The 26,795-nt window shown below is 39.0% G+C and overlaps 2 protein-coding genes across 5 annotated transcripts in view; one reads left to right on the top strand and one right to left on the bottom strand.

The window, feature by feature from the left end:
- LOC134205481 (E3 ubiquitin-protein ligase highwire-like) overlaps positions 1-18,809 on the top strand; it is a 35,795-nt gene extending 16,986 nt beyond the window's left edge. The window contains exons 3-9 of the mRNA XM_062680756.1: positions 7,483-7,800; positions 7,859-8,433; positions 8,688-9,314; positions 9,380-9,548; positions 9,837-10,589; positions 17,964-18,065; positions 18,123-18,809. Of these exons, the coding sequence (XP_062536740.1) occupies positions 7,483-7,800; positions 7,859-8,433; positions 8,688-9,314; positions 9,380-9,548; positions 9,837-10,589; positions 17,964-18,065; positions 18,123-18,404 (2,826 nt within the window). The 3' untranslated portion in view covers positions 18,405-18,809. The remainder of the gene's footprint in view (positions 1-7,482; positions 7,801-7,858; positions 8,434-8,687; positions 9,315-9,379; positions 9,549-9,836; positions 10,590-17,963; positions 18,066-18,122) is intronic.
- On the bottom strand, positions 18,651-20,141 carry LOC134205482 (rhythmically expressed gene 2 protein-like). Of its 4 annotated transcripts, XM_062680760.1 has the most exons (3): positions 20,039-20,141; positions 19,807-19,927; positions 18,651-19,483 (listed from the first exon to the last, which is right to left on the bottom strand). In XM_062680760.1, exon 3 carries the CDS (start codon positions 19,415-19,417, stop codon positions 18,749-18,751), a length of 669 nt encoding a protein of 222 aa, XP_062536744.1. In that variant the 5' UTR covers positions 19,418-19,483; positions 19,807-19,927; positions 20,039-20,141; the 3' UTR covers positions 18,651-18,748. The 4 variants fall into 4 exon arrangements, with proteins under 4 accessions (XP_062536744.1, XP_062536741.1, XP_062536742.1 ...); XM_062680757.1 differs by lacking the exons at positions 19,807-19,927; positions 20,039-20,141 and adding an exon at positions 19,612-19,800 and having other exon boundaries at positions 18,651-19,549; XM_062680758.1 differs by lacking the exons at positions 19,807-19,927; positions 20,039-20,141 and adding an exon at positions 19,612-19,800 and having other exon boundaries at positions 18,651-19,545.
- Positions 20,142-26,795: the final 6,654 nt, after the last annotated feature.

The following is a 26,795-nucleotide window of genomic DNA, read 5'->3' as shown; positions in this document are numbered from 1 at the left end:
CTCTTCATTAAAACTGCAACAAATCCCATTTGTTTATTATCCATTCTGGCTCCATTCTCAAAAATGAGAGTTTTTTACCCATTTTCAACATAAATCGATTTTGAAAAATGGGTAAAAATGCAACATTTTTCGACAAATACTGCGTTTACTCATTGAATGAGTAGATCCACTTATTCCCCGAAATGGGTGAAAATTTACCCTTTAATGAGTTTAGGGGCCATCCAGAAACCACGTGGTCATATTTTTGAAGATTTTCAACCCCCCTCCCCCCATGTGGTCTATCGTGGTCATTTAGCAGACCCCCCCCCCTCCCCCCCCTTTGACCACGTGTTTTTTTTTTTCAAATACGAAAATTAAAAAAAAACCTATGTAACTAAAACATATGGTTAATCCGATCAATTTTGAAGATGGACAATTTCAACTGATTCAAAATCAAACTAAAACCCAGCATGGAAATTATAAATTTTCATTATTTCGAAGATTTTTATGATGTTATCATGTTGTAATGTGTATCAGGTATTAGGTTATCTAGAAATCGCATACCTTCGATGCATCAGGAGGATACAAAAAAATGCGGACTCGCGAATATGTTATAAAAATTTCGAGAAAAATTTGTAATGGTTTAGAAATTTTCCAAAATATCCCTATATTTTTAAATTTCTTTATTGGTGATTTTTTTAAATACATAATTGCAATTTTTGCTTTTACAAGTACTAATTTATTATTGTTTTGTGGAAAATTTTCAACTGTTTACGGAAATTTTGCATTATTTGCAGTAATTCTATATTTATTTAATACTCATACCCTGATTTCTTTCTTGGCAATTTCCAATTCTATTATGGAAAATTTCTATTTTTTCTCTAATAAATAATCTAGAGCTGGCTCATCTCTCAAAATTTCTAATTCTTCATTGAAATTTTATTTTGATATTGACTCGTGGAATCCAATGATGCCATACTAAACATATTTTCTCGGTCACTCTGATGCCTTTCGAATAATTTCCCAAGGAACTTCTATTCCATATCTCGAATATGCTTCAGTCAATGGTCCTTTCATAAGCGACTCATAGAAGAATGAATGTATTATAGATCAATTATCATTTTGGAGTTCGGATCATTCGATTTATCCAATTAACCAAATTATGAATGATGTATGATATAATATCCCATTAGGTCCATTGGGTTGATATGACAATTGTTATTTGTACAAGACTTTTTGGTTTAAAAAATTATGTTGAGCTTTTTAATGGAATGTCTTTACTTGTCATAAGACGAGTTTGTACCTTTCCATTTAATTCCAACACTTGATTGTACCTTGACAGATACGTATTTCGACCTCAACAGTAAGGTCGTTTTCAGTGTTTCGTACTTGACTCGACTTAGGTTATACAAAACTTTTAGGTTTTAAAAAACGTCTTGGAAGTCGTAATGTTTGAACTACTTAATCATTCAAGTCCGTGAACCCAGTGCTTCTAAGGCCCTACAAAAAAGGCATAGTCATTGTGCAGCTTGATGTTGACTCAAGATAATTTTGGGTACCTTGTCTCTTAGATCTCATGTTAATGGAAATTAGGATCATATGCTTATTTCATCGGATTGGGTACATACCGATGATGAGGACATTACAAATGTCATGATTGATCACCCGAGAAGTCGTGGGCTGAACTTGAGAGCAATCACTGGCTTAACGTTCAGGATGACCCATCTTATCTGAGTGTTCAGAATGATTCAAACATTTCAACTTCATTTGCATGCTCTTAGAATCGAAATCTTCCCAAAGTTTCGGATAACTGAGTTTTCAGGGTCAGTCAAATTTGAGCTCCCATATTTTTTTCTGTAAAACCAATATCTAGATGAACAATTTTACTGAAGAAAATGGTGGTCTAGCTCTCTTTTGTGATCTTATAAACAATCTAAAACGCTGGGCATATATGACCCATCCGTCCTGAAAGGGTTGTGATTTTTTTTTTGGAATTCAATTTCAATCGTTATTATAACACTATTTATTACCCTAGAATGTTTTAGGAATTGGAGTGTTTTTTTCTGGAACACTGCCACTTTTTTTCATATCGCCGGACACTTCTTAGTTCTAAGACCCTTTTATGAATTTAAAAAGCATTTTATTTAGAATTTCATGTTGATTTTTTAAATGCAAACTTCTCTATGTCATAACCTTTTTCATACGCACTACTAGAATTTTGTGCATTATTGATCGAAAAATTTAAAAATGCACCTAAATGTTCTAATTAGGTGCATTATTAAATTTTTCGATCAATTAGCCTAATTATTCAATGTCATAAGAACTAGGCTTCTTAATCCTAAATAATTGCCTACATTTATTGCTTGGATGAATTTTAAATTCCAAGATCTTCCTAATTTTCAAGAATAATTATTCTGGAGCTGCAAGAAACCCTTCAGAATAGTTAGAAGAAATTCTTCGGAGTCTCCACGGAAAAATCTTCAGTATTTCAACGACTTTTTTTCGAAATTCTGTGGAAGAGTTTCTAAAAAAGGGTCGGTAGAAATTTTGAAGAACTAGAAGAATCAGTAGGAGGATCGTAAAAGCATATTTAATATGAAAATTCAATAAAAAAATAAAATCCGAAACACTCACGGTATAAATTAGAAAAAAAACATCCAGCTTACTTTTTTTACAGAATCTCTAAAGATTTTTTTTCAAAATCCTGGGCAAATTTAATGAATCTTGGAAATTTTTTTCGTTTTTCAAAAAAAAATCTTAGAAATTTTCAGCAGTTTTTTTAATTTCCAAAAGAAATTATTTGGAGTATACCAAAATATTTCCGATGGAAATTCCTAAGATTTTCCAGTAGAAAATCGAAAAAAAGTTCATCTAAAACACCAATAATGAATTTCCCGAGGATATTTCGATGTTTTTACAAGTGGAAATAACGAAAAAAATTGCACTTTTGTAGTACTTGTGAAGGTTGTACTTTAGAAGCAAATCCAATAGGAATTCCTTAGAAAATTAAATCAAAATTTTAAAGATTTTCTGATGTGAAAATTCCTTAAAATTTTTAAATCATTTCTTGTGCTTCTTTGCATGGTAAAGATTGAAGCCAATGTTTAGCTGAACCTACAAAGAAATCAAAATGACTTCCCGAAGAAGAATGAATTCCCGATGAAATTTTGGAAGAATTTATGGTGCAAATTAAAAAAAACATGAACCTTGAGAATTCTAAAAATTTAATCTTTGAAAATCCAAAGATTTTTTTAAAGATAATCCATATACTCTTCCGTGGAGATTCTAAATAATGCCTCGAATAAAAATATTTGGAAAATTTAAAAAAAATGTGATAGAATTCACAAAGAGCGTAAAAAATTTCTTTTCAAAATTCCAAATTTGAAAACAAAAATCCAAAAACAAAAAATCAACGGTAATATCAAAGTGTTTCATGTGGCATTGGCTATTTAATTTCTAATGAAAATTCAGAAGATTTTTTCTTGAAAAATTTAGAAGTCTTCTTCTTCTTCTATGGCTCCATATTCCAACTGGAAGTTGGTCTGCTTTTCAACTTAGTTTATTCTATTAGCATTTCCTCAGTTATAAATTGAAAGTTTTAAATGCCAGCAATTGTACGATTATATATCTTGTGTAGCAAGTACGAAGGATACATTATACCTAGGGTGTCGACAATGTTTGACACCCGAAAACATCCTAGACAGGAACGAGAATCGAACTTCATCTCCGGATTGGCAATCCTACGCCTTTGCTCGTAAGGCTAACTGGAGACTGAACATTTTGAAATGCACTCCCTAAAATGTTCGAAAAACTTATTTTGGAAATGAAATAGAATTTCTGGTGAAGATTCGGAAGAACTTGTCGAAGAAATTCATTAGAATGTAAAAAAAATATGAAAATATGAACATTTTTTTCCACCGAAAATTATATGTATTTCCCACGAGACTGTTTTGAATTTTCAGACAGAACTATGTCATAACCTTTTTCATACGCACTTCTCTATGTCATAACCTTTTTCATACGCACTACTAGAATTTTGTGCATTATTGATCGAAAAATTTAAAAATGCACCTAAATGTTCTAATTAGGTGCATTATTAAATTTTTCGATCAATTAGCCTAATTATTCAATGTCATAAGAACTAGGCTTCTTAATCCTAAATAATTGCCTACATTTATTGCTTGGATGAATTTTAAATTCCAAGATCTTCCTAATTTTCAAGAATAATTATTCTGGAGCTGCAAGGGAAACCCTTCAGAATAGTTAGAAGAAATTCTTCGGAGTCTCCACGGAAAAATCTTCAGTATTTCAACGACTTTTTTTCGAAATTCTGTGGAAGAGTTCCTAAAAAAGGTTCGGTAGAAATTTTGAAGAACTAGAAGAATCCGTAGGAGGATCCTAAATGCATATTTACTATGAAAATTCCAATAAACATCAAATTCCGAAAAACTCCCGGTATAAATTAGAAAAAAAAAATCCAGCTTACTTTTTTTACAGAATCTCTAAAGATTTTTTTTCAAAATCCTGGGCAAATTTAATGAATCTTGGAAATTTTTTTCGTTTTTCAAAAAAAAATCTTAGAAATTTTCAGCAGTTTTTTTAATTTCCAAAAGAAATTATTTGGAGTATACCAAAATATTTCCGATGGAAATTCCTAAGATTTTCCAGTAGAAAATCGAAAAAAAGTTCATCTAAAACACCAATAATGAATTTCCCGAGGATATTTCGATGTTTTTACAAGTGGAAATAACGAAAAAAATTGCACTTTTGTAGTACTTGTGAAGGTTGTACTTTAGAAGCAAATCTAATAGGAATTCCTTAGAAAATTAAATCAAAATTTTAAAGATTTTCTGATGTGAAAATTCCTTAAAATTTTTAAATCATTTCTTGTGCTTCTTTGCATGGTAAAGATTGAAGCCAATGTTTAGCTGAACCTACAAAGAAATCAAAATGACTTTCCGAAGAAGAATGAATTTCCCATGAAATTTTGGAAGAATTTATGGTGCAAATTAAAAAAAACACGAACCTTGAGAATTCTAAAGATTTATTCTTTGAAAATCCAAAGTATTTTTTGAAGATAATCCATAGACTCTTCCGTGGAAATTCTAAATAATGCCTCGAATAAAAAATATTTGGAAAATTAAAAAATGTGATAGAATTCACAAAGAGCGTAAAAATTTCTTTTCAAAAATCCAAATTTAAAAAAAAAAACCAAAAACAAAAATCAACGGTAATATCAAAGTGTTTCATGTGGCATTGGCTATTTAATTTCTAATGAAAATTCAGAAGATTTTTCTTGAAAAATTTAGAAGTCTTCTTCTTCTTCTATGGCTCCATATTCCAACTGGAAGTTGGTCTGCTTTTCAACTTAGTTTATTCTATTAGCATTTCCTCAGTTATAAATTGAAAGTTTTAAATGCCAGCAATTGTACGATTATATATCTTGTGTAGCAAGTACGGAGGATACATTATACCTAGGGTGTCGACAATGTTTGACACGAAAACATCCCAGACCGGAGCGAGAATCGAACTTCATCGCCAGATAGGCAATCCTACGCCCTTGCGCGTAAGGCTAACTGGAGACAGAAAATTTCGAAAAGCGCGCCCTAACAAGTTCGAAAAACTTATTTTGGAAATGAAATAGAATTTCTGGTGAAGATTCGGAAGAACTTGTCGAAGAAATTCATTAGAATGTAAAAAAAATATGAAAATATGAACATTTTTTTCCACCGAAAATTATATGTATTTCCCACGAGACTGTTTTGAATTTTCAGACAGAATTCACATGGAATTTTTTTCGGCATTTACACTGGAGATGTCAGGAGCACTTTATCAGGATTGTATGAAGTAAGGTCAAAGTTTTTACAGGAATTTTTTTTACTGGATTTTTCCTGAATATCCACAAGACATTCTTTTGAAGATTTTTCTTGTATTATTGTAAAAACATGAACAGTTTTCAAAATTGTAGCTGTAGTCCGCTGATGCAAAAGTGTCGGCGGCGTGATACCAAAAACCATCTGCAGCGGAATTTTGAAAAAATATTTTTTCATTTTTCTTTCCCAATTTTTTTTGGTGAAAATTGAGACTGAAACGCAATCTGCTTTTTCGTTTATTTTTTTTTATGGAAATTGGATCTAAAGCTAAGTTGGCCAAATAACTCAGATATGCATCGGCGTTGCGACCAACGCTGCGTTACCGGGTTTTCTCTATGCTTAATGCTAAATTCTTTTTAACACTAAGTTGAAAAGACGCTACGTGGGCATCGGCCCTAAGATGCGCTTTGCGTTGAATGATTAAATCATTAAATTTTGATGATTCGTATTTTTTACACCGCTATTGTTATTTACCAAAAATTTTCGTATTAAAAAAAAACACGTGGTTCGAGAGCAACACCCCCCTCCCCCCATGTGGCTTATCGTGGTCATTTTCCAAACCCCCCCCCCTACCCCCAAGGATGTTAACGATCATTCAGTAATTTGCGTTCGATCATTTAGTAGTTTGTCAATAACACATTCCAGAAGCTGAATTTCAAAATATGTTGTATGATGGACTTCTAGTGCGAAGGTTTTTCAACAACTTTGCCTAATGGTTCATTATTAGAATTCAACTAATAACGAAGTTAGAGCGCTAGTTGCAGTTACTCAAACTAAATGAATGGAATTTTGTTTTTATTTAGTCTAAGTTACTGAAACTATAGCTATAACTCCGTTACTAGTGGAATTCAAACAATGAACCATTAGACAGAGTCGTAGACAAACCTTCGCACTAGAAATTCAACATACAACATATTTTGAAATTCAGCTTCTGGAATGTGTTATTGACAAACTACTAAATGATCGAACGCAAATTACGAATGATCGTTAACATCCTTGCCTACCCCCTATATGACCACGTGGTTTCTGGACGGCCCCTTACGAGTTTATCCGTGTAGGTTACATTGATTTATTACATATAATAAAAGTTCCATACAAATGCTTGCACACTTGTTCATTTATTCACTAAAACGGATGAGATGAAATTTGCTTAAAAAGTTTAGTCACAAGATGAATCATCGTACAAATGTACCGAGCGTTTCCATATGGTTTTATGATTATATAGGGTTGTTCCATAACATAATTGAAAATGTGATTAAAAAAGATGCTAAATAGCCACATAATCACAAGGTTTAGAAGCAATTTATGGAACAAAACATGGAAAATACAGCCAAAACTCCAAAATATATTCAGATGTCCAAAATACATTATTTACCCTACTGCTGAACAGTTTTCAAAATCCCTACCTATCGTTTCCTGTGGGAGGCCCATTTGATTTCAACGTTAAAGCGATGATCCCTTTCCTAATTTGTGATCAAATAATCTCGGATTTTTCCCAATCAAACAAACGCCAGTAACCTGTCGATTTTAGAGGACAAGAACTACAAATGCAACACATGAGCATTGCGAATACAAATTTACCGTGGACCGGTATAATTAATCATTTTTGGATTTATGGTTTCTCATTCAGAGTAAAGTATCCAGCATCTTACTGTACGGTGGAAGTTCGTTCGGCGAAACATCTCTACTCAAAACAATCGATGTCGACCCGTTAGCTTGTAGTTGGATAACGGCTCCGCTATCCGAAGACGAATGCACCCATTATCGGCTGGAATTTCGTGGTCCAGAAGCTACACTTCGCGTTAGACAGCTTAAGCTACTGGGCAACACGACTGAGGATAAGGCCGCCCAACTTAAGCAGAATTTCAAATCAACCAGTGCAAACTACATTCAACAGAAACACTGCGAGGCGGAAACATTGAGGGTCTTTCGACTGCTTACTGGACAGGTGAGATATAGGGGTTTTCAATTTCGATTTACCGGTTCCTAATTGATTTTGCTTTCAGGTGTTTGGAAAACTAATTCTTGAAAGTGGCAAAGGCTTCGGTTACAATACTCCTACCTCATCGAAAATCAACGAATCAACGGTGATCTCTTCGTCGACAGAGTCACTTGATCTGCGGGAGCACATGGTCGGTATTCTGTTCAGCCGTAGCAAGTTGAGTCACTTACAGAAACAAATCATTGTGCACATTGTGCATGCGATACAAAAGGAAGCGCTGCGCTCGAGAGAAGAGTGGGAGCACAATGTAATGTTTAGTGCCGATAACGAGACGGACTTTGAGGAGAACCTCAAGCTGAATGATACTTACTGTTTCGAAATGTTGAGCATGGTATTGGCTCTTTCAGGGAGTGCCGTTGGGCGTTCGTATTTGTCCCATCAGCACGGTCTGCTGAAAGACTTGTTCTCGCTTCTGCACACCGGAAGCGATCGGGTGCAGCGCCAGGTAACGGCATTGATTCGTCGCATTCTGCCTGAAATATCCCCGGAGACATTGTGTGAATTGCTTGGGGTGGAAAAAATTCCCGAAACGGATTTTAATCTGCTTAGCCAGAACAACGAGACTTTCAACATGAACAAGTATGTTGTAATCTTGTCATAGTATAATAATATTATAGGGTATTCAGACTACCAGCCATATTACTTGATATATAGTAGCTTGAAGTTCACACATAGGAATATTCTGAAAAAAAAATCAAGTCCGCATCAGGATTTGGCTTTTAGTCTTAATACCCTATTACAGTTGTAGAAAGTTCTATATCGTTTTGTCATTGATAGCTTTATCAAGTTGATTCCTGGCTTCCGTTTCCGTGACCTATTTTTTTCTCTTCTAGATGTGGAATTCTCGACATCTTCTTAGCTGTCATTGCCAAGGCTCTTCAGGTGCAGATAAAAGTGAAAAACAATTCCAACAAGAACCCTCCTACCATGAAACTGTGGCGATATATGAACATTTGCAAGATCGATGAGTACGAAAAATCAACGCTGAACAAGTTTTCGATGACCAACTCCCAAATGAGCAATATGGACCCGGAACGACCCATGGGAACGACCACGACCAGGACAGCCAGCAGTCCCGTAGCGGAGCAGTACGACTTCGAGGTTTCGTCATCGGACTTTCTCGACGATAAAACAAACGATGACAATTCTGTCGATTATGATGTAGCCATGAAGTCCAAACCAGGAATACGGGTGGAAACGACTGTCAAACCACGCTGGTTTCTGAATGGTACGATATCGTCCAAACAAGCGGAAAACATTATGGTGCTGATACGCGATATGGCGCATGGTAAACTGTCGGAGAAGTGGTCGATGATTACGAAAGCTGCCATCGCAGAATGTATTCTGAATATTACGCGGCTGTCGGATGTGTACCGCGTTCCGGAGACTTGCATGACCACTCCCACGCTCTGGCTTTCGTTGGCTAGTTTATGCGTTCTGGATCGTGATCACGTGGAAAAGTTAGTTGAAAAAATTATGCGTTAGTGGAAAAAAGAACAACTCTAACGGCATTAAATATTTCCAGGTTGTCTTCTAGCCAGTGGTCGAAGCAGTCAGAATCTCGTCCACTTTGTTCCAATCATGACGACGATGTCACTTATGCTATGATAATATGTAGCCTGTGCGGTTCGCTGTGTTCGGATTGCGATCGTTTTCTACATCTGAATCGAAAGACGCGTAACCATTATCGAACGGTAAGCGTTTTTAGTTTTATGATATTATTTTTCACATTTGTATATATTTGTGTTTGTTTAATTACAAACTTATTAAATTTGACTTATTTGATAAGTTGAATTTAATTTTCCAACATTCAACTTTTCAAAATGCTTTAGACCTATTAGTGCATATACTTTTTATAAAGATGCATAAAGATGTGCATCATAATTCAAACGTGATTTTAACTTATAACAAACCTAATTCAAGCACACAATTTCATTTGTTTTACCCACAATGCAATGCTTATCGCGCCTTATCTGTTCCAGGTTTGCAAAGAGGAAGAGGAAGCCATCCGCGTGGAACTGCACGAAAGTTGCGGACGAGCAAAACTGTTCTGGCTGCTTGCCCTCGTTGATTCAAAAACGTTAAAAGGGATGCTCGAGTTTCGCAATGGGAGCAATACTCTCGTATGCGATCCTCCTAATGCGATCGGAGTGTGTCGATTCTGTGGCGTTACAGGCAGTACTGGTTTACTTGCCGTTGGAAACGTATGCGTCGATCAGCAGTGTCAAGAGTATGCCGCCAGTGCATGTGCCAAGGTGCATAACTGCGGTCACCTGTGTGGTGGCATTATCAACGAGGAAAAGTGTCTGCCTTGCTTGCAGCAAAAGTGTTTGACGTCAGAGAGCAAAGTCAGCGGAAAGGAACCCAAGCTGACGCAGGACGCGGACGATATGTGCATGATTTGCTTTACCGAGGCCCTCTCTTCGGCACCATCGTTACAGCTGGACTGTGGGCATGTTTTTCACTTTCACTGTTGCAAGGCCGTGCTCACGAGACGCTGGAATGGTCCCAGAATCAGTTTTGGCTTCTCGCAGTGTCCCATCTGCAAAATGGATATTCAGCACTTGGCGCTGGGAGATATTTTAGAATCGATCATTTCATTGAAAGCGGACGTCAAACGAAAGGCTCTCATGCGATTAGAATATGAGGGATTGACGAAAAACTTGGATAGTAAGGATTTGGCGTCGTACGCCATGGAACGTTATGCGTACTATGTGTGCAGTCAGTGTGAGAAGGTGAGTTGAAAACTAATTTTGCCTTGTTTGATGTTGTTGAAGTTTAGACTTCAATTTGAATTAGATTGTTATTTTTATCTTACCTTTGTCTCTATCTTCCTCAAAATTTCATGGCCAAATTTAATTATTGTACGTAGGGGAATATTCTAGTTTTGAGAAATTATTTTCACAGATAACTTCAAGAAAACTAACCAGTTTCTGAATTACTTTGTTCAAAAACTCGATTTATGCAATTGCTCAACATGTGAAAGATTTAATTTGGAAAATGTTTTGGTGAATAATCACTTCCTTCGGTGGAGTTTGGACTCACGAACCAAGTATGCTAGACAGGTGCTTTTCCTACTAAGCTACGAAGGACCCCCGCCGTTCTCCTGTCAAACCGATTACCTAGAATGATATTCGATGTTATTTCTATAAATTAAAAATACTTCTTTTGAAACACGCATACACAATTTTCCAAAAATGGCGCTAACGATTGTGCGGGACCGAAATCCGTCCACCTCATGAGATTTCAATAAATTTAAGGGGGTTGAAGGTGATTAATGAAGAAATAATTTATCTTATCCTGTTCAGATACTTGGCAGTAAGCTTTTAGGGCCTAGAAATGGAAATAAGGCTTTGAAATTAAAACAACAAAAATCAAAAACAAATCGCCACCCACCAAACGCTGAGTTTTTGCCGCCATTTTCTTTTCTTGTAAAGCATAATTGCACCAAAAGTATTATTTATCATCAGACTAAGGCCGGAGTGGCCTGTGCTGCACATAAAAGACTTCTCCATTCAGCTCGGTCCATAGCTGCACTTCGCCAAACACGCAGTCTGCGGAGGGTCCGCAAGTCGTCCTCCACCTGATCGATCCACCTTGCCCGCTGTGCACCTCGCCTTCTTGTTCCCATCGGATCGTTGTCGAGAACCATTTTCACCGGATTACTGTCCGACATTCTGGCTACGTGCCCGGCCCACCGCAGTCTTCCGATTTTCGCGGTGTGAACGATGGATGGTTCTCCCAACAGCTGATGCAACTCGTGGTTCATTCGCCTCCTCCACGTACCGTCCGCCATCTGCACCCCACCATAGATGGTACGCAACACTTTCCTTTCGAAAACACGCAGTGCGCGTTGGTCCTCCACGAGCATCGTCCAGGTCTCGTGTCCGTAGAGAACTACCGGTCTTATAAGCGTTTTGTAGATAGTCAGTTTGGTACGGCGGCGAACTCTATTCGATCGGAGCGTCTTGCGGAGTCCAAAGTACGTACGATTTCCAGCCACTATGCTGCCGTTCTACGCATAATTTTCCCATGTACATAGGAAATCCCAGCAAACATGGGACAAATATGCCTATGGCGGCAGTATGCGTCTCCGAATTTCTCTGCTGGTATCGTTATCGGCGGTCACCAGTGAGCCCAAGTACACGAATTCTTCAACCACCTCGATTTCGTCACCACCGATAGAAACTCGTGGTGGGTGGCTCACATTGACCTCTCTTGAGCCTCTTCCTATCATGTAATTCGTCTTCGACGTGTTGATGACTAGTCCAATCCGTTTAGCTTCGCATTTCAGTCTGATGTAGGCTTCCTCCATCCTCTCAAAGTTACGTGCCATGATATCAATGTCGTCGGCGAAACCAAATAACTGGACGGACTTCGTGAAAATCGTACCACTCGTGCCAATCCCTGCCCTTCGTATTGCTCCCTCCAAAGCGATGTTGAATAGCAGACACGAAAGACCATCACCTTGCCGTAACCCTCTACGCGTTTCGAAGGGACTCGAGAATGCCCCTGAAACTCGAACTACGCACATCACCCGATCCATCGTCGCCTTGATCAACCGTATCAGTTTATCCGGAAATCCGTTTTCGTGCATTAGCTGCCATAGCTGGTCCCGATCGATTGTATCATATGCGGCTTTGAAGTCGATAAATAGATGATGTGTGGGCACGTTGTATTCGCGGCATTTCTGCAATACCTGACGTATGGCGAGGGCAGACCAGATGGAGAGATGATAAAAAATAGTATTTTGGCCATAGCCATCTGATGCCATAGTCCGATCTGGCTAATTTTCAATAGCAGGGTTCGTAATGCTCACTCAATCTCAGGAGGATTTGAGATTCTCCCCCACGAAAATTTTCGGGGAGAAATTGCTTTTCGGGAAAGAAAAATAGCCTGGAGAGTGATAACCATTTTTCGCTCACTTCGATTGCCGCCAAGCGTTGGTTTGCTCTTTTTCTTTCATATTCGAGTCTTTCCGTGGCATCATAAATGCAAATGGTAGTAGCTTATGTAGAACAAATAACTTAACGCATTCATACAGTTAGGGTGGTGGTGTGGCTAGAGTAAGCGCATCCCCACAGCTATTATTGTTACTATTCTGGGTTCGAATCCAGGCGTGGCCAAACAATTTTGTAATTGTTCTGCGATAATTCTCGCGAAAAGTGAGTGAGAGGTAAAAGTGATGAACCGAAAAAGGATTTTCATCTAATAGGCAAGATTTTCGTTTATCTTCCAAGGCTAATTCTAGAGAAAACATTGATGGGTGAAAGATGATCCTCTGCATAAACAACGGAAAAAGATTTTCCCTTGGTAAGAGAAACGCTTGCTTTGGTCTCATTGAAACGAAAACTCGAAACCCTGTTCAATAGCAAATAATGGGACAAAATTCCCCGTCGAATGGAACCTGTTGCTAATTCGGACAATGCCAAGTTCGAAAAAATGTGTCTACAAAATTTGTACACATACACACATACATACGCACATACAGACATCACCTCAGTTCGTCGAGCTGAGTCGATTGGTGTATAACACTATGGGTATCCGGGGCTCCTATCAAAAGTTCGTTTTTGGAGTGATCATATAGCCTTTCGGTACAAATTTGTTGTACGAGAAAAGCAAAACCCTGATCTCACTTGATAGGGTGAAATTTGCGTTTTTCCATACAACTGTGCCTCACTCTAGTATATATGGTAAGAGAATACTTGTTGCAGAAGCACAATTATTTTTAGCAAAATGACCAGAAAATTATCTAATTTCATCTCTCCCTTATTTATTTATTCACACTAAGTCCGGAGTGGCCTGTGCGGTATATAAGAGTCTTCTCCATTCAGCTTGGTCCATGGCTATACGTCGCCAACCACGCAGTCTACGGAGGGCCCGCATGTCATCTTCCACCTGATCGATCCACCTTGCCCGCTGCGCACCTCGCCTTCTTGTGCCCGTCGGATCGTTATCGAGAACCATTTTTACCGGGTTACTGTCCGACATTCTGGCTACGTGCCCGGCCCACCGCAGTCGTCCGATTTTCACGGTGTGAACGATGGATGGTTCTCCCAGCAGCTCTAATGATTTTTCATATTTTGCGTCTCTTGTACAAAGTTGTCAAACCAGCAAAATTACATATTTTTGCTGAACATTGTAATTTTCTATCTCTTATAAAACAAAAGTTATTCAAATATTATGATTTTTCATAGGTTTACAAGTTTTTAACACAGCATTCGAGAAGACTCTTGTCGACAAAATTTTTCAATGTCAGTAGAAAAATGAAATGAGCGATTTTTAGCATATCGTGAAGAAATTTTAAGACCTGGTTTAAGGATCAGGTTTGGGATTCCATCCGGACCTGGTGCCTTGTTCATCTTAAGTTTTCTTGCAGTATCACGTTAGTCACTTGCGGTACCACGTCAACTGACTCGTACGGTGTAATGGGCCAGTCCGATGTGTCATGCTTCGGAAACAACTCTTCCTTCACTTGTCATAAGACGAATTTGTACCATCCCCTTTAATTCCACCACTTGACTTAAATGGGATGGTACAAACTCGTCTTATGACAAGTGAAGACATTCCACTAAAAAGCTCAAAATAATTTTCTTAACAACTCTTCCTTCGACGATCCTGGCTAAAATCTCCGGGGACTTTTCAGAAGGTGTGTTATTAGTCCTAGCCCTGCATGCATCCCCCCAGAGTGTTATTAGTCATCCTACACAGGTCCACAAAGCAGGCTCTCTTATTACGTTTAATTTCGTAGTTTATGTAGAGCTCTGCTCGCTGTCTTGAACGCCTGGAGTTTTCCGATCCTGTCCACCTCGGTTCTAGCACGTCGTAATCTTCTTCTAGTTCTAAGACAGGTGCTATGAAGATCAGCAATTGTGTTCGTCCACCAATAAACCGGTTCCTCCGTGGTCACAAGCTCGTGTCAGGAATCAGGATATCGGATAACTCGTCACCGCTCAGGCCAAAAGTCCGATTTTCCCATCGTAATGATTCCTCTAACAGTTCCGGGTTGAACTGCGAGGTACGCCATCCTAGGTCAACTGTATTGACTCGCCTTGTGGTTGTATTCTTCTTCTTATTGGCATTACATCCCCACACTGGGACAGAGCCGCCTCGCGGCTTAGTGTTCATTAAGCACTTCCACAGTTATTAACTGCGAGTCTTCTAAGCCAGGTTACCATTTTTGCATTCGTATATCATGAGGCTAACACGATGATACTTTTATGCCCAGGGAAGTCGAGACAATTTCCAATCCGAAAATTTTCTAGACCGGCACCGGGAATCGAACCCTTTGTCTTGCTTTGTAGCCGCGCGCCTTACCACACGGCTAAGGAGGGCCCCTATTGTGGTTGTATTGGGGGCAGGGTTTATCAAACTTGTATACAAGTGCAAAAAAACAAAGGCGGATAGCCACAGAGAAGTGATGATTTTCGCTTTGTTTTCGCTCATTTTGTGTTGAGGATCCCACAGCAGTGTAGAACAAGTTGAAATGCATCATCAGAACCAGTGCTCCCCGCTGCTGAAGCTTTCAAGAAAACATCATGCGTTATAGCCTCCCGAATCAGTTCTTTATCATGACAGCTTGAGAAAAAAAATCTCTCGCGGTATGCTACATATCGTATATATAGGGTTACTGCTCCTGGAATTCATCTCATAGCTCCAATATTGGTCTCACGAAAAAATGAAAAGGTATCTGGTTTGTTTATTATTTTTGTGATTTTTTTCAGCAGTGAGCACGCATGTTAGCAAAAAGGAGCGACGAAATTGGTGCCGTATTTCTTTGTTTCGCGATGAGATTAATATATGTTCAGTGAGATGGAAAACGGAACAGTTCCCCTATATACAGAGACGATAAGTAAACGACTTTTTCATTCTCTTTTGGATTCAAACCTTGATTGGGGTCATACTTGACCATAAACCGTACTTCCTGATGGTCGCTGGAAGTATACCTCTCATGAACCCTCCATTCAGGGTCTGTCGTCCATCCCGCGCTGCAGAAAGTCACATCGATTCAGTCTCGCTAGCGACTCTAGCAGGATATTACCTTTAGAGTTAATGAACCGGAATCGGAGATGCAACTATTTCCTGGTTTGGGTAATTCCCGCATGTCCAGATTGACATTGTTCTGGACTTGTCCGCAACCCAATTGCCGTTCCCAGCAGGGATGCAATGCTGGTCCTATACTGCCGTGAATCGCATATCTGTCCCATCTTTGCTGGGTTTCCTATTCATATGGGACAAATATGCGATTCACGGCAGTATAGCAAGGGCAACATCAGTCGTGTTCTTTTATACCGACCGTTGTAACAACGCTTGCGCTGTCTTGCAGTGGTGGAGATTCAACTGAGTTACTTGCATGTCCGAACCTCTTTTGGAACTCGGACAGGTCAGCCCACCGGATGGGTGTTTGTTGTCTACGCCAGGAGGGCAGATCAAACACCTCGGCGCAGCCTGGCAGTTGTGAGTCTTGTGTCCTTCAGCTCGACACCTCTCCGATCTGGAACCCTGTAGTCATATCATTTATGTTCAAAATCGAAGCACTTAAAGTAGGCCTGAGTTTGTTGTTGGGCATACTGCCCGAGCAAAGTCCGAGAACATAATGAGCGCATATAGACATTTTGATTTCGACATCAAATTGAAATCATAATTTGTTTTCAAATATGAGTCATCATGATTGATTACATATTTTGATCTCATTTTGCTGTAGATTTATAAATTGTATGATCTGACATCAAACTGTGTACTTATTTTGTTATCGGAACCAATATCAAATTTAGTTTTCGATTTGCTCTCATCGATAGCAGAAAAAGTTTTCTATTTGATGTCACAGTAAGATTTTTCTGCTATACATTTTGTTATTTTAACCGTTAAAACGACAAAAAAGATATCAAATTAAGTAATCATATTCGGCGATTTCACAACATCAAAACGAGTTATCGTTTTGCTCTCAAGCAGGCTTGTAAAATGTCATCTGCATGTCAGTTGAATAATTTGTTCATAACTTTTTTTCAGAAGAAAAATTTATTTCATATTTTTAGATGTAGGTACTCATAACGCTTGAGTAGGGCTATATTTTTGTTCAAGGGTACATTGCTCTAAATATAACATCTGAGGCTGGAGAGTGAATCCAAAATGTCACGTGTCATTGTACATAATGTCATTTGAATGACATTTTGCCTCCCACGCCCCAGATTACATATTTACAGCAATGCCTTATTAGACAAAGTTGTAGGTACATTTAAGGGCTATAAGTTCGACATATCTCTGAAACCGATAGCTAACTTCAGAACAAGTTCTGGAAAAAATATACAAACGAATGCAAATGACATTTTACAACACTGCTCTCAAGCTTTGCTCGGGTGACCTACCCACCTTCAACTTGGCCTTATGCAGCACCTTCTTGACATTAGCCAAGGTACTTGGAATGTGGCAACTATCGTTTTCGTTCGAACCTTCTGGGTTTCGACGTCACACTAATCTCTCAGAGCAGCCACCAGGTCTCCGGTTTCGGTTATTTCATCCAGGCCCTGGACTACTTCCACTGGATATAGGGCCTTATCGTGCACCTTATTATCCAGTACTTCTTCTGTCAACTTTTTATACGCAGCATTCTTCTGCGCAACATCCGGCTTCAAGACGAGAATCATCTCAACTTTCTACGATCTGCGAATACAGTTCCTCAGAAAGTAGGCGGTATGCGCAATCCATTTTGATCTCGACTTACGCTTCGTCTACCTTACCACGCTCTTCTCTGTCGACCTTGTTGTCGGAAGCTCCACCTCCTTTACTTGTTTTGTGCTTATCGTTCACAAAAGAGGTGGAACTGATTGATGATTCGGAGACAAAAAAAAATAGTTTAACCTCTGATCAACTTCCAAATGATAAACTTGAGTTTTTGTAGAATGATAGGGTAGGACAATGCGGCTGTCCAACCCTGATGTAGGACCCAAAGCCGGTGCCATTCAATCAATAAATAGCCTCATATAGTGAACTATATTTAATCGTCATCTCCATTAGAGATCATTTTTTTTGTTCTGTGGGTTACGTAGCTAATTTAATAATTTATCTATCATATTGATTTTAATGTATCTATTCTCTTTCTAACATTTCAGGCATATTATGGAGGCGAAGCACGTTGCGATGCGGAACTAGGAGAAAACTACAACCCCCAGGAACTAGTTTGCGGGGGTTGTAGTGATGTAGTGAAAGCTAAGGTAACCAAAACACAAATTCTCACAAACACGTATCTAAATGATTTCGCTTTTCCGTAGATGTGCCCAAAGCATGGAACCGATTTCCTCGAGTACAAATGCCGATACTGCTGCTCGGTGGCGGTATTCTTCTGCTTTGGAACGACGCACTTTTGCGACACGTGTCACGACGACTTCCAACGGCTCACCAACATACCGAAGAACAAGTTACCAAAATGCCCGGCCGGGCCAAAGGCAAAACAACTAATCGGGGAAGAGTGCCCCCTGCACGTAATTCACCCGCCGACAGGGGAGGAGTTCGCACTTGGCTGTGGCATCTGCCGTAATGCTCATACGTTCTGAGAGCTGTTTGCAACTCGAAAATAGTGCTGACATGAACATTAGATAATATATTGATACATGAATTTTAAACTGATAAATGTTTTTGTTGATGGTTGTAGTTTCTTAAAACTATTATAAATTATTTCAAATTATTGTTGTAGTTCATTCTAGAACTGAAAAGTAGTCGAACACCCTATTTAAGCTAATTTAGGCTAGATACTTAATTACTGAAGGCTTTCTTTCGTTACAACCACTTAACGGCAGGTATTAGATCTCATGATCACTTATCACATTTAATCTCAATATATATTCTATTATGTACACTTTATGAGAAACGAAAGAAACCTAACTACAGTCACAACAATCTACCACTTCAATTCATTGGTCTCTAAAACGTGAATAAATTCCCGAAAGTTTGCAAACACATGCTTTGGATTTATTTCTGAATCGAGAGAAATTCCCTGCTGAGATTCGCTTCCCACGTTAACCAATATACTCGCCCAGCCAGCTCGTTGGGCGCCAATGTAGTCTAGGTGAGGAGTATTGCCAATGTGTAATGCTTCACTCGGAAGCACCCGTTGGTTGCAAAGATTCAACGCAAAATCGAATATTTCGCGGCAGGGCTTCTGAATCCCTGCATCATAACTCGTTACGATAAAATCGGTTGGTATTTGCATAGCCTCTAAAATGTAGCTCAACCTGGGATCAAAGTTTGAAATAATTCCTACCTGTTTACCCTGGGCCCGTACCAGATCGATCAACTGATCGGCGAATTCGATCTTTGTCCAGCAGTCTCGAGTCTCGTAGTCCTCTATGAGCTGGTCGGCAATACGACTCAGCATTGCTTCGCTCAAGTGTCGATGGGAATCCCGAAATATGTCCATGACCAGCGTTCGCCACCACCATCGCCAATCGTACGGCGAACCCTTGCCAAAGTTTGGGTAATCTCGCGCCATTCGTTTGAAATGTGTCCGGAAGCAGCCGGCCAGCGCCTTTTCCTCGATGTTCTGGCACCCTTGATGGCGAGCGGCCATAGCGTATTGGATCTCGGGCGGGCGGGAGAATTTCAAAAGAGTATCGGTCACATCGAAGGTCACCAGCTTGAAGCGGGATAGATTTTTCGAAACCAATCGTGAATTGATGCTCATCATTGGATTTTTATCTGGCTGATAACAAAGAAATTTCGGATTTTCCATCATTTGTTCAACGACCCAAAAAAATATCTTACCGGTTAGGTAACTTATCTTAAATTTTGAAATTACGACGAATGCTACGGAAACTAATCAACATTATCACTTTTAATTATTAGTTATACTGCTTTTTTAACTCCGATAGACTATTGAATACCTCCCGGAAAAAATCAGCGGAAGTTTTACGATTTTTACATCACCGAATAGAAAGACAAATCATTTTGTGAACTCACTTTGTTTACGTACACCTCTCTTCGATGCAAACATTCTCCTGCACAACGTATCTATAACGAGTGTATGCGTATTATGCCAGTGGTGCTCATCCTGCGGTCCTTCATGTTTCAGAGTGCTGGCCTTCGAAAGAAAATTCCATATGAAGTCTCCATGAATTACATTTTTTTAACAAACATTAAAAAAAATAATTTTTATTATTTTTTATTATAGAGTTTTGGAATTTTCACCTACCCCGAGCAATCTGAATGCCAAAGGGGATTAGGCCCTGTGGATCTCATTCGCCGGTTGACAATCCTATAATAAATGTTGGATCGGATGTATTAGTTATGGCGATTCAGGAACCTTCTTACTATGGAGGTTATGAGATAGTTCCAGCTCTCCTACACTGAACCCAAACACCCGCCTTGTAATGAATGAAAACGCATTCAGTGAACTGTAATATTGGAGTTTTCTATTATTGAATGATATGTCTATTTGAATGATTGTCTACTCAAACCTAACATACAATAATACAAAACTTGACTGTGAATATGACGAATAGTAACCCACTCTGCATTTACTTTCACCCTATACCTATATTCATTCGTGGATAGTATGACAATCGCCACAACCTTCATTTAACGGAAAATCATCCACTTCAATCTTTGCAGAGTTGGTATTTATTTCAGCGTCGTGCCTGCTGGTAAGTAATTTTTTGGTGTGTTTTAAACGATAGCCTTTAGAAACAGTTGTGTCTTTTATAGATTATGTCGATAATGATATCGAGGGATTTGTCTACAGTAGCAGAACAACGTTTCAGGGGCCATTGCAAAGCAAGTTTTAGTGGCCGTAGCAAAAATGCTTCCTTCATTATTATGCCCCCATCTCAAGCACGGCGATCGACTTTCAACCAAACGATCTCTCGTTTTGTTCGCACAAATGGTAAGTTCATTACTATTTAAGGTAGCTAAAACTTGCGGAAACTTTTCCACTGGATTTTGGTCTCCATATATTTGAAATAGGGCCCGATTTTTGATTATACATTCAGAAATTCCATTAATCCCACCCTTTTGAAAACATATGGGAACAAAAGTCGTGGATAAGATTCTCGAGCCTGATCCCACATTTTGTACTCAGATTAAAATCAGAAAAACTCTTTTATGATGTTCTCTTCCTCAGCACCAACAAGAATTTTACCCTCGGCCTTCATCGGGAAGAAATGGCGCTCCAAGCAGGCTTCTGCAGTTGCTGAACTTTTGCGATTCATGTTCATGATAATTCTTATATGTTTATCATATATATAAATAAATTCAATAATAAATTATTCAAATTGATGCGGTTATTTGTTTTATTATTATGCATCTCGAGAAAATATAGAATACTGCGGCGTCCTGCTGGCTGCTTCTCAGGTAATCGCAACAGTCACTAAACACGACAGAGTCAATAAAAATCTTACCCACCGTATGCACTTGTCATGATAAACACTCTCCATGTACTCAGTGACTCCGGTTGCCTCTCACTAATACAATCGAGTACTGCTGTCATTTGGCGAAAAGCACGTGGTTTTGTTTTGAGAGGGAAAATTTTCCCTATCTTTTAACCCGGCGGCTATCTTGACTTCTACCTTCGCAGTCGAGCCTGCGAGAGTAAGACCGCCGCGAAAGTCTAGAAAAAGATAAGCGCGACAATAGTTTTAAATGTTTTGAACAAGACCTATTAATACCAACTTCATTCTCATTGGCACCGAATTTCGTTTGATAACTGACGGGTAAACCTTTCCATTGTTGGATGAAAATCATCCATTTATCCATTTGTTTTGAATCTCTTTTGAATGATTATAATTCGCATTCCAGAAAACAATAATTTAATTCGTTACTGATTTGTCATGTGGCGGTTTGAATAGGTTTGAATGATAGTCTTCTTGAAATCAACTGATTTTTGTCATGGGGCTTGGATGAGGTGAAAATCATACAGTGGCTGTCGGAACTTTTGGTTCAGTGTAAGGATCTCAGAAGAGATTTCGGGACGATTCCGGTTGCTGAGATAACAACCGGAATTATACGCACGTCCTCCAGGTGCCACATCTACTCCGCCAATCATGGTATTTCGTTATCTTGTTGGAGAATGTTGTTTGGACATTATGGTCTAGCGGTACAGCAATGTCGATGAGGGTTACCCGCTTCATCCTTTTGACGTATAGACCACAATATTGGACCGATTGGCACGAATGAGGACATCCGTTATTATCTCGCGATCCCAGTACAGCGTCACGAAACTATTTTCCAGAACCGGGACAGGCACATGTGTAAGTGATCCCGGCCAAACATTCGTCAAACTCCTTATTATTAGTTATTTATCTAAAATTAAATAATTTTATCTATATTTCTTTACACTAAATTATTCACAAAAATGATATAAATCTTAATGAATCGTTATCACAGTTCATGTAAAGTATGATATCAACGCAATGATATACTTTGACAAAGTATTCCGAATATGAATATCGCTACATCTTCACCACTAAATAAATTGCAATAACGATATGAATATTCATGAAATGTTATCAGATTTCTGATGAAGTACGATCTCAACGTTATGATACATTTTGACAACGAATTTTACTGTTAGGGGCCCCACACACGCTACGACGTGTTGTACAACTTTGACTCCGCCCCCAGGAAATTTGGTTCGGTCGGAGCCAAGTCGGACCGTCTGTGGGAAAGTTGTACGACTGTCGGACGGACGGTTTCAAAGTTGCAAAGTTGGTCGGATGAAATCAAAACCGTTTGATTTTGCTCAGACTTGTGGTGGGCGGAGTCGCATGTTGTACAACCAAGTTGTATTGTGTATGGTGTTGTTGTACAACACTGTTGCTTTCAATTCCTCTGGTGGAATATCCAAGAGCAGAAAGTGATTTCTTCTATAATTCAGATAATAAGATAATATGCGATAATAATAATAACAGAATAATGATGAGATAATATTAGACCTGTGCGCCGCTGCCATGTGAAAATTGGCCATGCCGCTTGGCCTATTGTTATACAGCGTATGATCGGCCAAACATATTTTTTTCTAAAACCGCCTGACAATGTAATTATCCAAGAAATGTCCCACATTTTCTTTGAGAACTTATGGAAATGCTCCTTTAACGCTAACAGATATTTCCTCAAGAATTTCTGAGTCAGAGATTTTATGAAAAATTTCATTTGAACTTCCTTGAAATTATTATTAGATTTCACTTGAAATTTGGAAACTTTTTTAGAAATTCCTTCGAGAATGCCTCCATCGGGAAATCCTTTTAACTTATCTGAAAGTTTTTTCCAGGAACTCATGCAAGAAATTTTTCCTGGAATTTCTTCAAAAAATTCTCCATGAATTGTACCAGGAATTTTTTTTAGCATTCCTTCAGATATTCCACAAAAATTCAGAAATTTCGAATAAAACTTCTATAGAAAAATCTGAAGGGTTATGTACAAGACACGACCGCCCAACGTAAACTACGTAGAACAGTTCGGTGCATTGAGGAATGTAGTCATATTTTAAGATAATTCATTTGATTACTTATGTCACTGGTTTAGAACAAAATTACAATAACTTAAAATATAAAAAAGTGTTGGATACCGTAGTCAGGGGTGACGTCCGAGCCCTCATCGACAGTCTGGAGGTCGGATAACAAAACCGTTCAAAAAGGTTATATAATTCAGTTTTATTGTTCTCAGATACATTAAATCTATTCTCCAAGCATTATATGTAGTTGAAACAGCGACGCATTCTCACCCCCATTTACCCGTTGTCTCCCCGACGACGGTACGATAACTTAAAATTTTAACTTTAAAACCCCAACCCCAATGCTTTTCGCAATTCCAACTGTTGCATTCGACTTAGAGTAAAATTAGTAGGGATTCAGTTTCATTCCAAATTTTCGACCACTATTCTAGTTTATTTGTAGTAATATATAGGTGGAAATAGTGGAGTATGATTATTAAATAATACTATTCTGAAATAAAAATAACTCACTAGCGTTACATGGTTATGATATCCCAAGCAGCACACGTTGAGCCATTCTTGTTGCAGTAACCATATTGTGAGAGAATTTGGGCATATATAAGTTACTGTGATCGATGTGCTATATGTTTGTTGCTGGGGGTGAATACTGGTGAGTGCGTGTACCACGATTTAGCGATTTTACGACAGATGCGAGACGATACGCATCGGCCCTGGACCTTGCAAAGAATCTCTGCTCTGGCTACGGACAAACAGGTGCCTCTGTCCAATGGTAGTCAGAGCATCGAGTCATCACTGGTGGAAGAATACGAGCCTTGGACCTTTGGCATAATCTCCGCCTTCTGTTATTTGGAGTGACGAGGAATAGTATGGCAGAGAAGGGATAGTCGTATTGTTGAGTCCGACAAAGATGCGCGAGTCGATAAAACCTGGTTGCGCCAACTAGAAATCAACAAATACTAGCCATGTACCGTTTTGACTCAAATTCCGAACATGACTCATATTCCGAACTTTAGCTTTTGCAACTCCCATTTTAACTTTATTCGTGTAATTTTCTCCACAGGAGTTAGAATTCGTTTGTTATCTTGATCCTCAGTGCGGAAAACCAATTAAAGTTTTAGTTTTAGGGCGCTAAAACGCCAGTGTTCGGAATATGAGTCATATTCGGGATTTGTCAGAACGGTACCAAAAACCAAGCCATTCGGTTGCGATGCGCCAGAGTAGTAAACGCTGCGGACGGGAATAGGGTATTTGTGCTATTTGATTACAATCTAAATCCCACTATCTGGCAGTGGCATTATGGATAACATACTCGTGTAACCATATTATTAATATAATTGCAAGAATCTTAGATCCGGGAGCTAGAAAGTAATAGTTCTATTGTAACCTATAGCCCGTTTCAATAAAGTATGCGTTCCGAAGCTATAGCCGTTTACAATAAGCCCCGCATGATTGTGCCCACGCCTCACAGAGTATCTGAAGTGCATTCAAACTTCCTGAATTAAAATTGAATTCTTTTGATTTTGGCGCATATTTAATAATAAAAATATAATTAACAATTTACAGTTTATCATAAAATGGCTCACCATTTTCCTAAGTAATCTTTGAATCGAAAATGTTTGTTCATTTGCATTGCGATTATCGCATTATGACATTGCATTGCCGTTACTAACAATCGATCATCCTATCCTTGCACAAACATGTGCTTGTATGTATATCGCCGACTGCAGTCACTGCTGTGGCCCTACTTTTTGTGGCAAACTGGTCTACGCAATTTTCGGATTGGAAATTGTCTCGACTTCCCTGGGCATAAAAGTATCATCGTGCTAGCCTCATGATATACGAATGCAAAAATGGTAACCTGGCTTAGAAACCTCGCAGTTAATAACTGTGGAAGTGCTTAATGAACACTAAGCTGCGAGGCGGCTCTGTCCCAGTGTGGGGATGTAATGCCAATAAGAAGAAGAAGAAGGTGCGAAGCACCGCACAAAAAGAAGAGCCCAAAAACCAACAACACTGAACGACGGCCGAATGAGACTCACGTTGCGAACGGGAAAAAGAGGTGCTGCCAAAATGGTCCAATACCCTACTTTAACGTTGATAATCGAATGTTTCAATATAACTGGAAAATTCGTGGAGAGTTTCCGAGTCGATTGATATATAAATCTCAAAAATCCATCGAAAGATGAATGCGCTATTAACGTTCAAAATCTTACATGATTTCGTGACGGTCTCGGATTTGGAAATTTTCATTTGTCACCCTGTATCCGAGTCTTCCCCTTAGACGTAGTTTACGTCAAAAAAATGTAATTTCTGAAAGTATTTATCGGATAAAGCCTTGAGAATTTTTCTAGTGAACTCTTGCAGAAATTTTGGAGGAACTACCTGGAGATTTTTTTTTAATTGTCGGCGGTAAATTCTGGAATTGAGTTTGAGTAAAGTTTGTTGAGTTGGAGAAGTAATTTAAAAAGAGTTTTGGAGGATTTTCTGGAGGTACTCCAGAGAGAACTTTTATAGAACTTCTCAGAGGAATTGATTGCGGAATTACTGATGGAATTTCCGAGAAAGCTTATCTAAAAAATAAATCCTGGGAAGTTTTCGGAGGAATTCACGCTTGAACTTTCGAAGCAAATTTTAGCGGAAATCATTGACAGAGAAAATTTCTTTGGAATATCCACAGATTGAAAGTGAATAACCTTTCGAAGGAATTTCTGGAGGAATACAATGAGGACTTACAAAACGAGCTCTAGGAGTACCTTCCAGAAGAAATCCAAATGGAATACATGGAGAAACTCTTAGATGAACTTCCGGACGAATCCCTTGAGGAACTGTAGGATTCCTGTAGGATTTTTTTGTGGAATTCCGGGAGGTACTTCCGGAGGAACTTCCAGAAAAATTCTTTTAGGAACTTCCGGAGGAATTCCTAGAGGAACTTTCTGTGATTTTTTTCGAGGAATTTCCGTGGGAATTCTGGGAGGAACTTCCGGAGGAATTCCAGGAGGAACTTCTGGAGGAATTCCGGGCAGAATTTCCGTAGTTACACCGGAAGGAATTTCCAAAGGAACTCTGGGAGGAATATCCGGAGTAACTCCGGGAAAAATTTCCGGGGAAATTCCTGGAGGAACTTCCGGAGGAATTCCTGGAGGAACTTCCGGAGCAATTCCTGGATGAACTTCCGGAGCAATTCCTGGAGGAACTTCCGGAGCAATTCCTGGAGGAACTTCCGGAGGAATTCCTGGAGGAACTTCCGGAGGAATTCCTGGAGGAACTTCCGGAGGAATTCCTGGAGGAACTTCCGGAGGAATTCCTGGAGGAACTTCCGGAGGAATTCCTGGAGGAACTTCCGGAGGAATTCCTGGAGGAACTTCCGGAGGAATTCCTGGAGGAACTTCTGGAGGAATTCCGGATGGAGCTTCTGGAGGAATTCCGGGGGGAACTTCCGGTTGAATTCCGGGTGGAACTTCCGGTTGAATTCCGGGTGGAACTTCCGGTTGAATTCCGGGTG

The sequence above is a fragment of the Armigeres subalbatus genome, chromosome 1 (genome assembly GCF_024139115.2).
Source record: "Armigeres subalbatus isolate Guangzhou_Male chromosome 1, GZ_Asu_2, whole genome shotgun sequence".
NCBI classification, from domain to species: Eukaryota; Metazoa; Arthropoda; class Insecta; order Diptera; family Culicidae; genus Armigeres; species Armigeres subalbatus.
The sequence above is the reverse complement of the archived record's forward strand: the minus strand, read 5'-3'. Positions and strand labels throughout refer to the sequence as shown.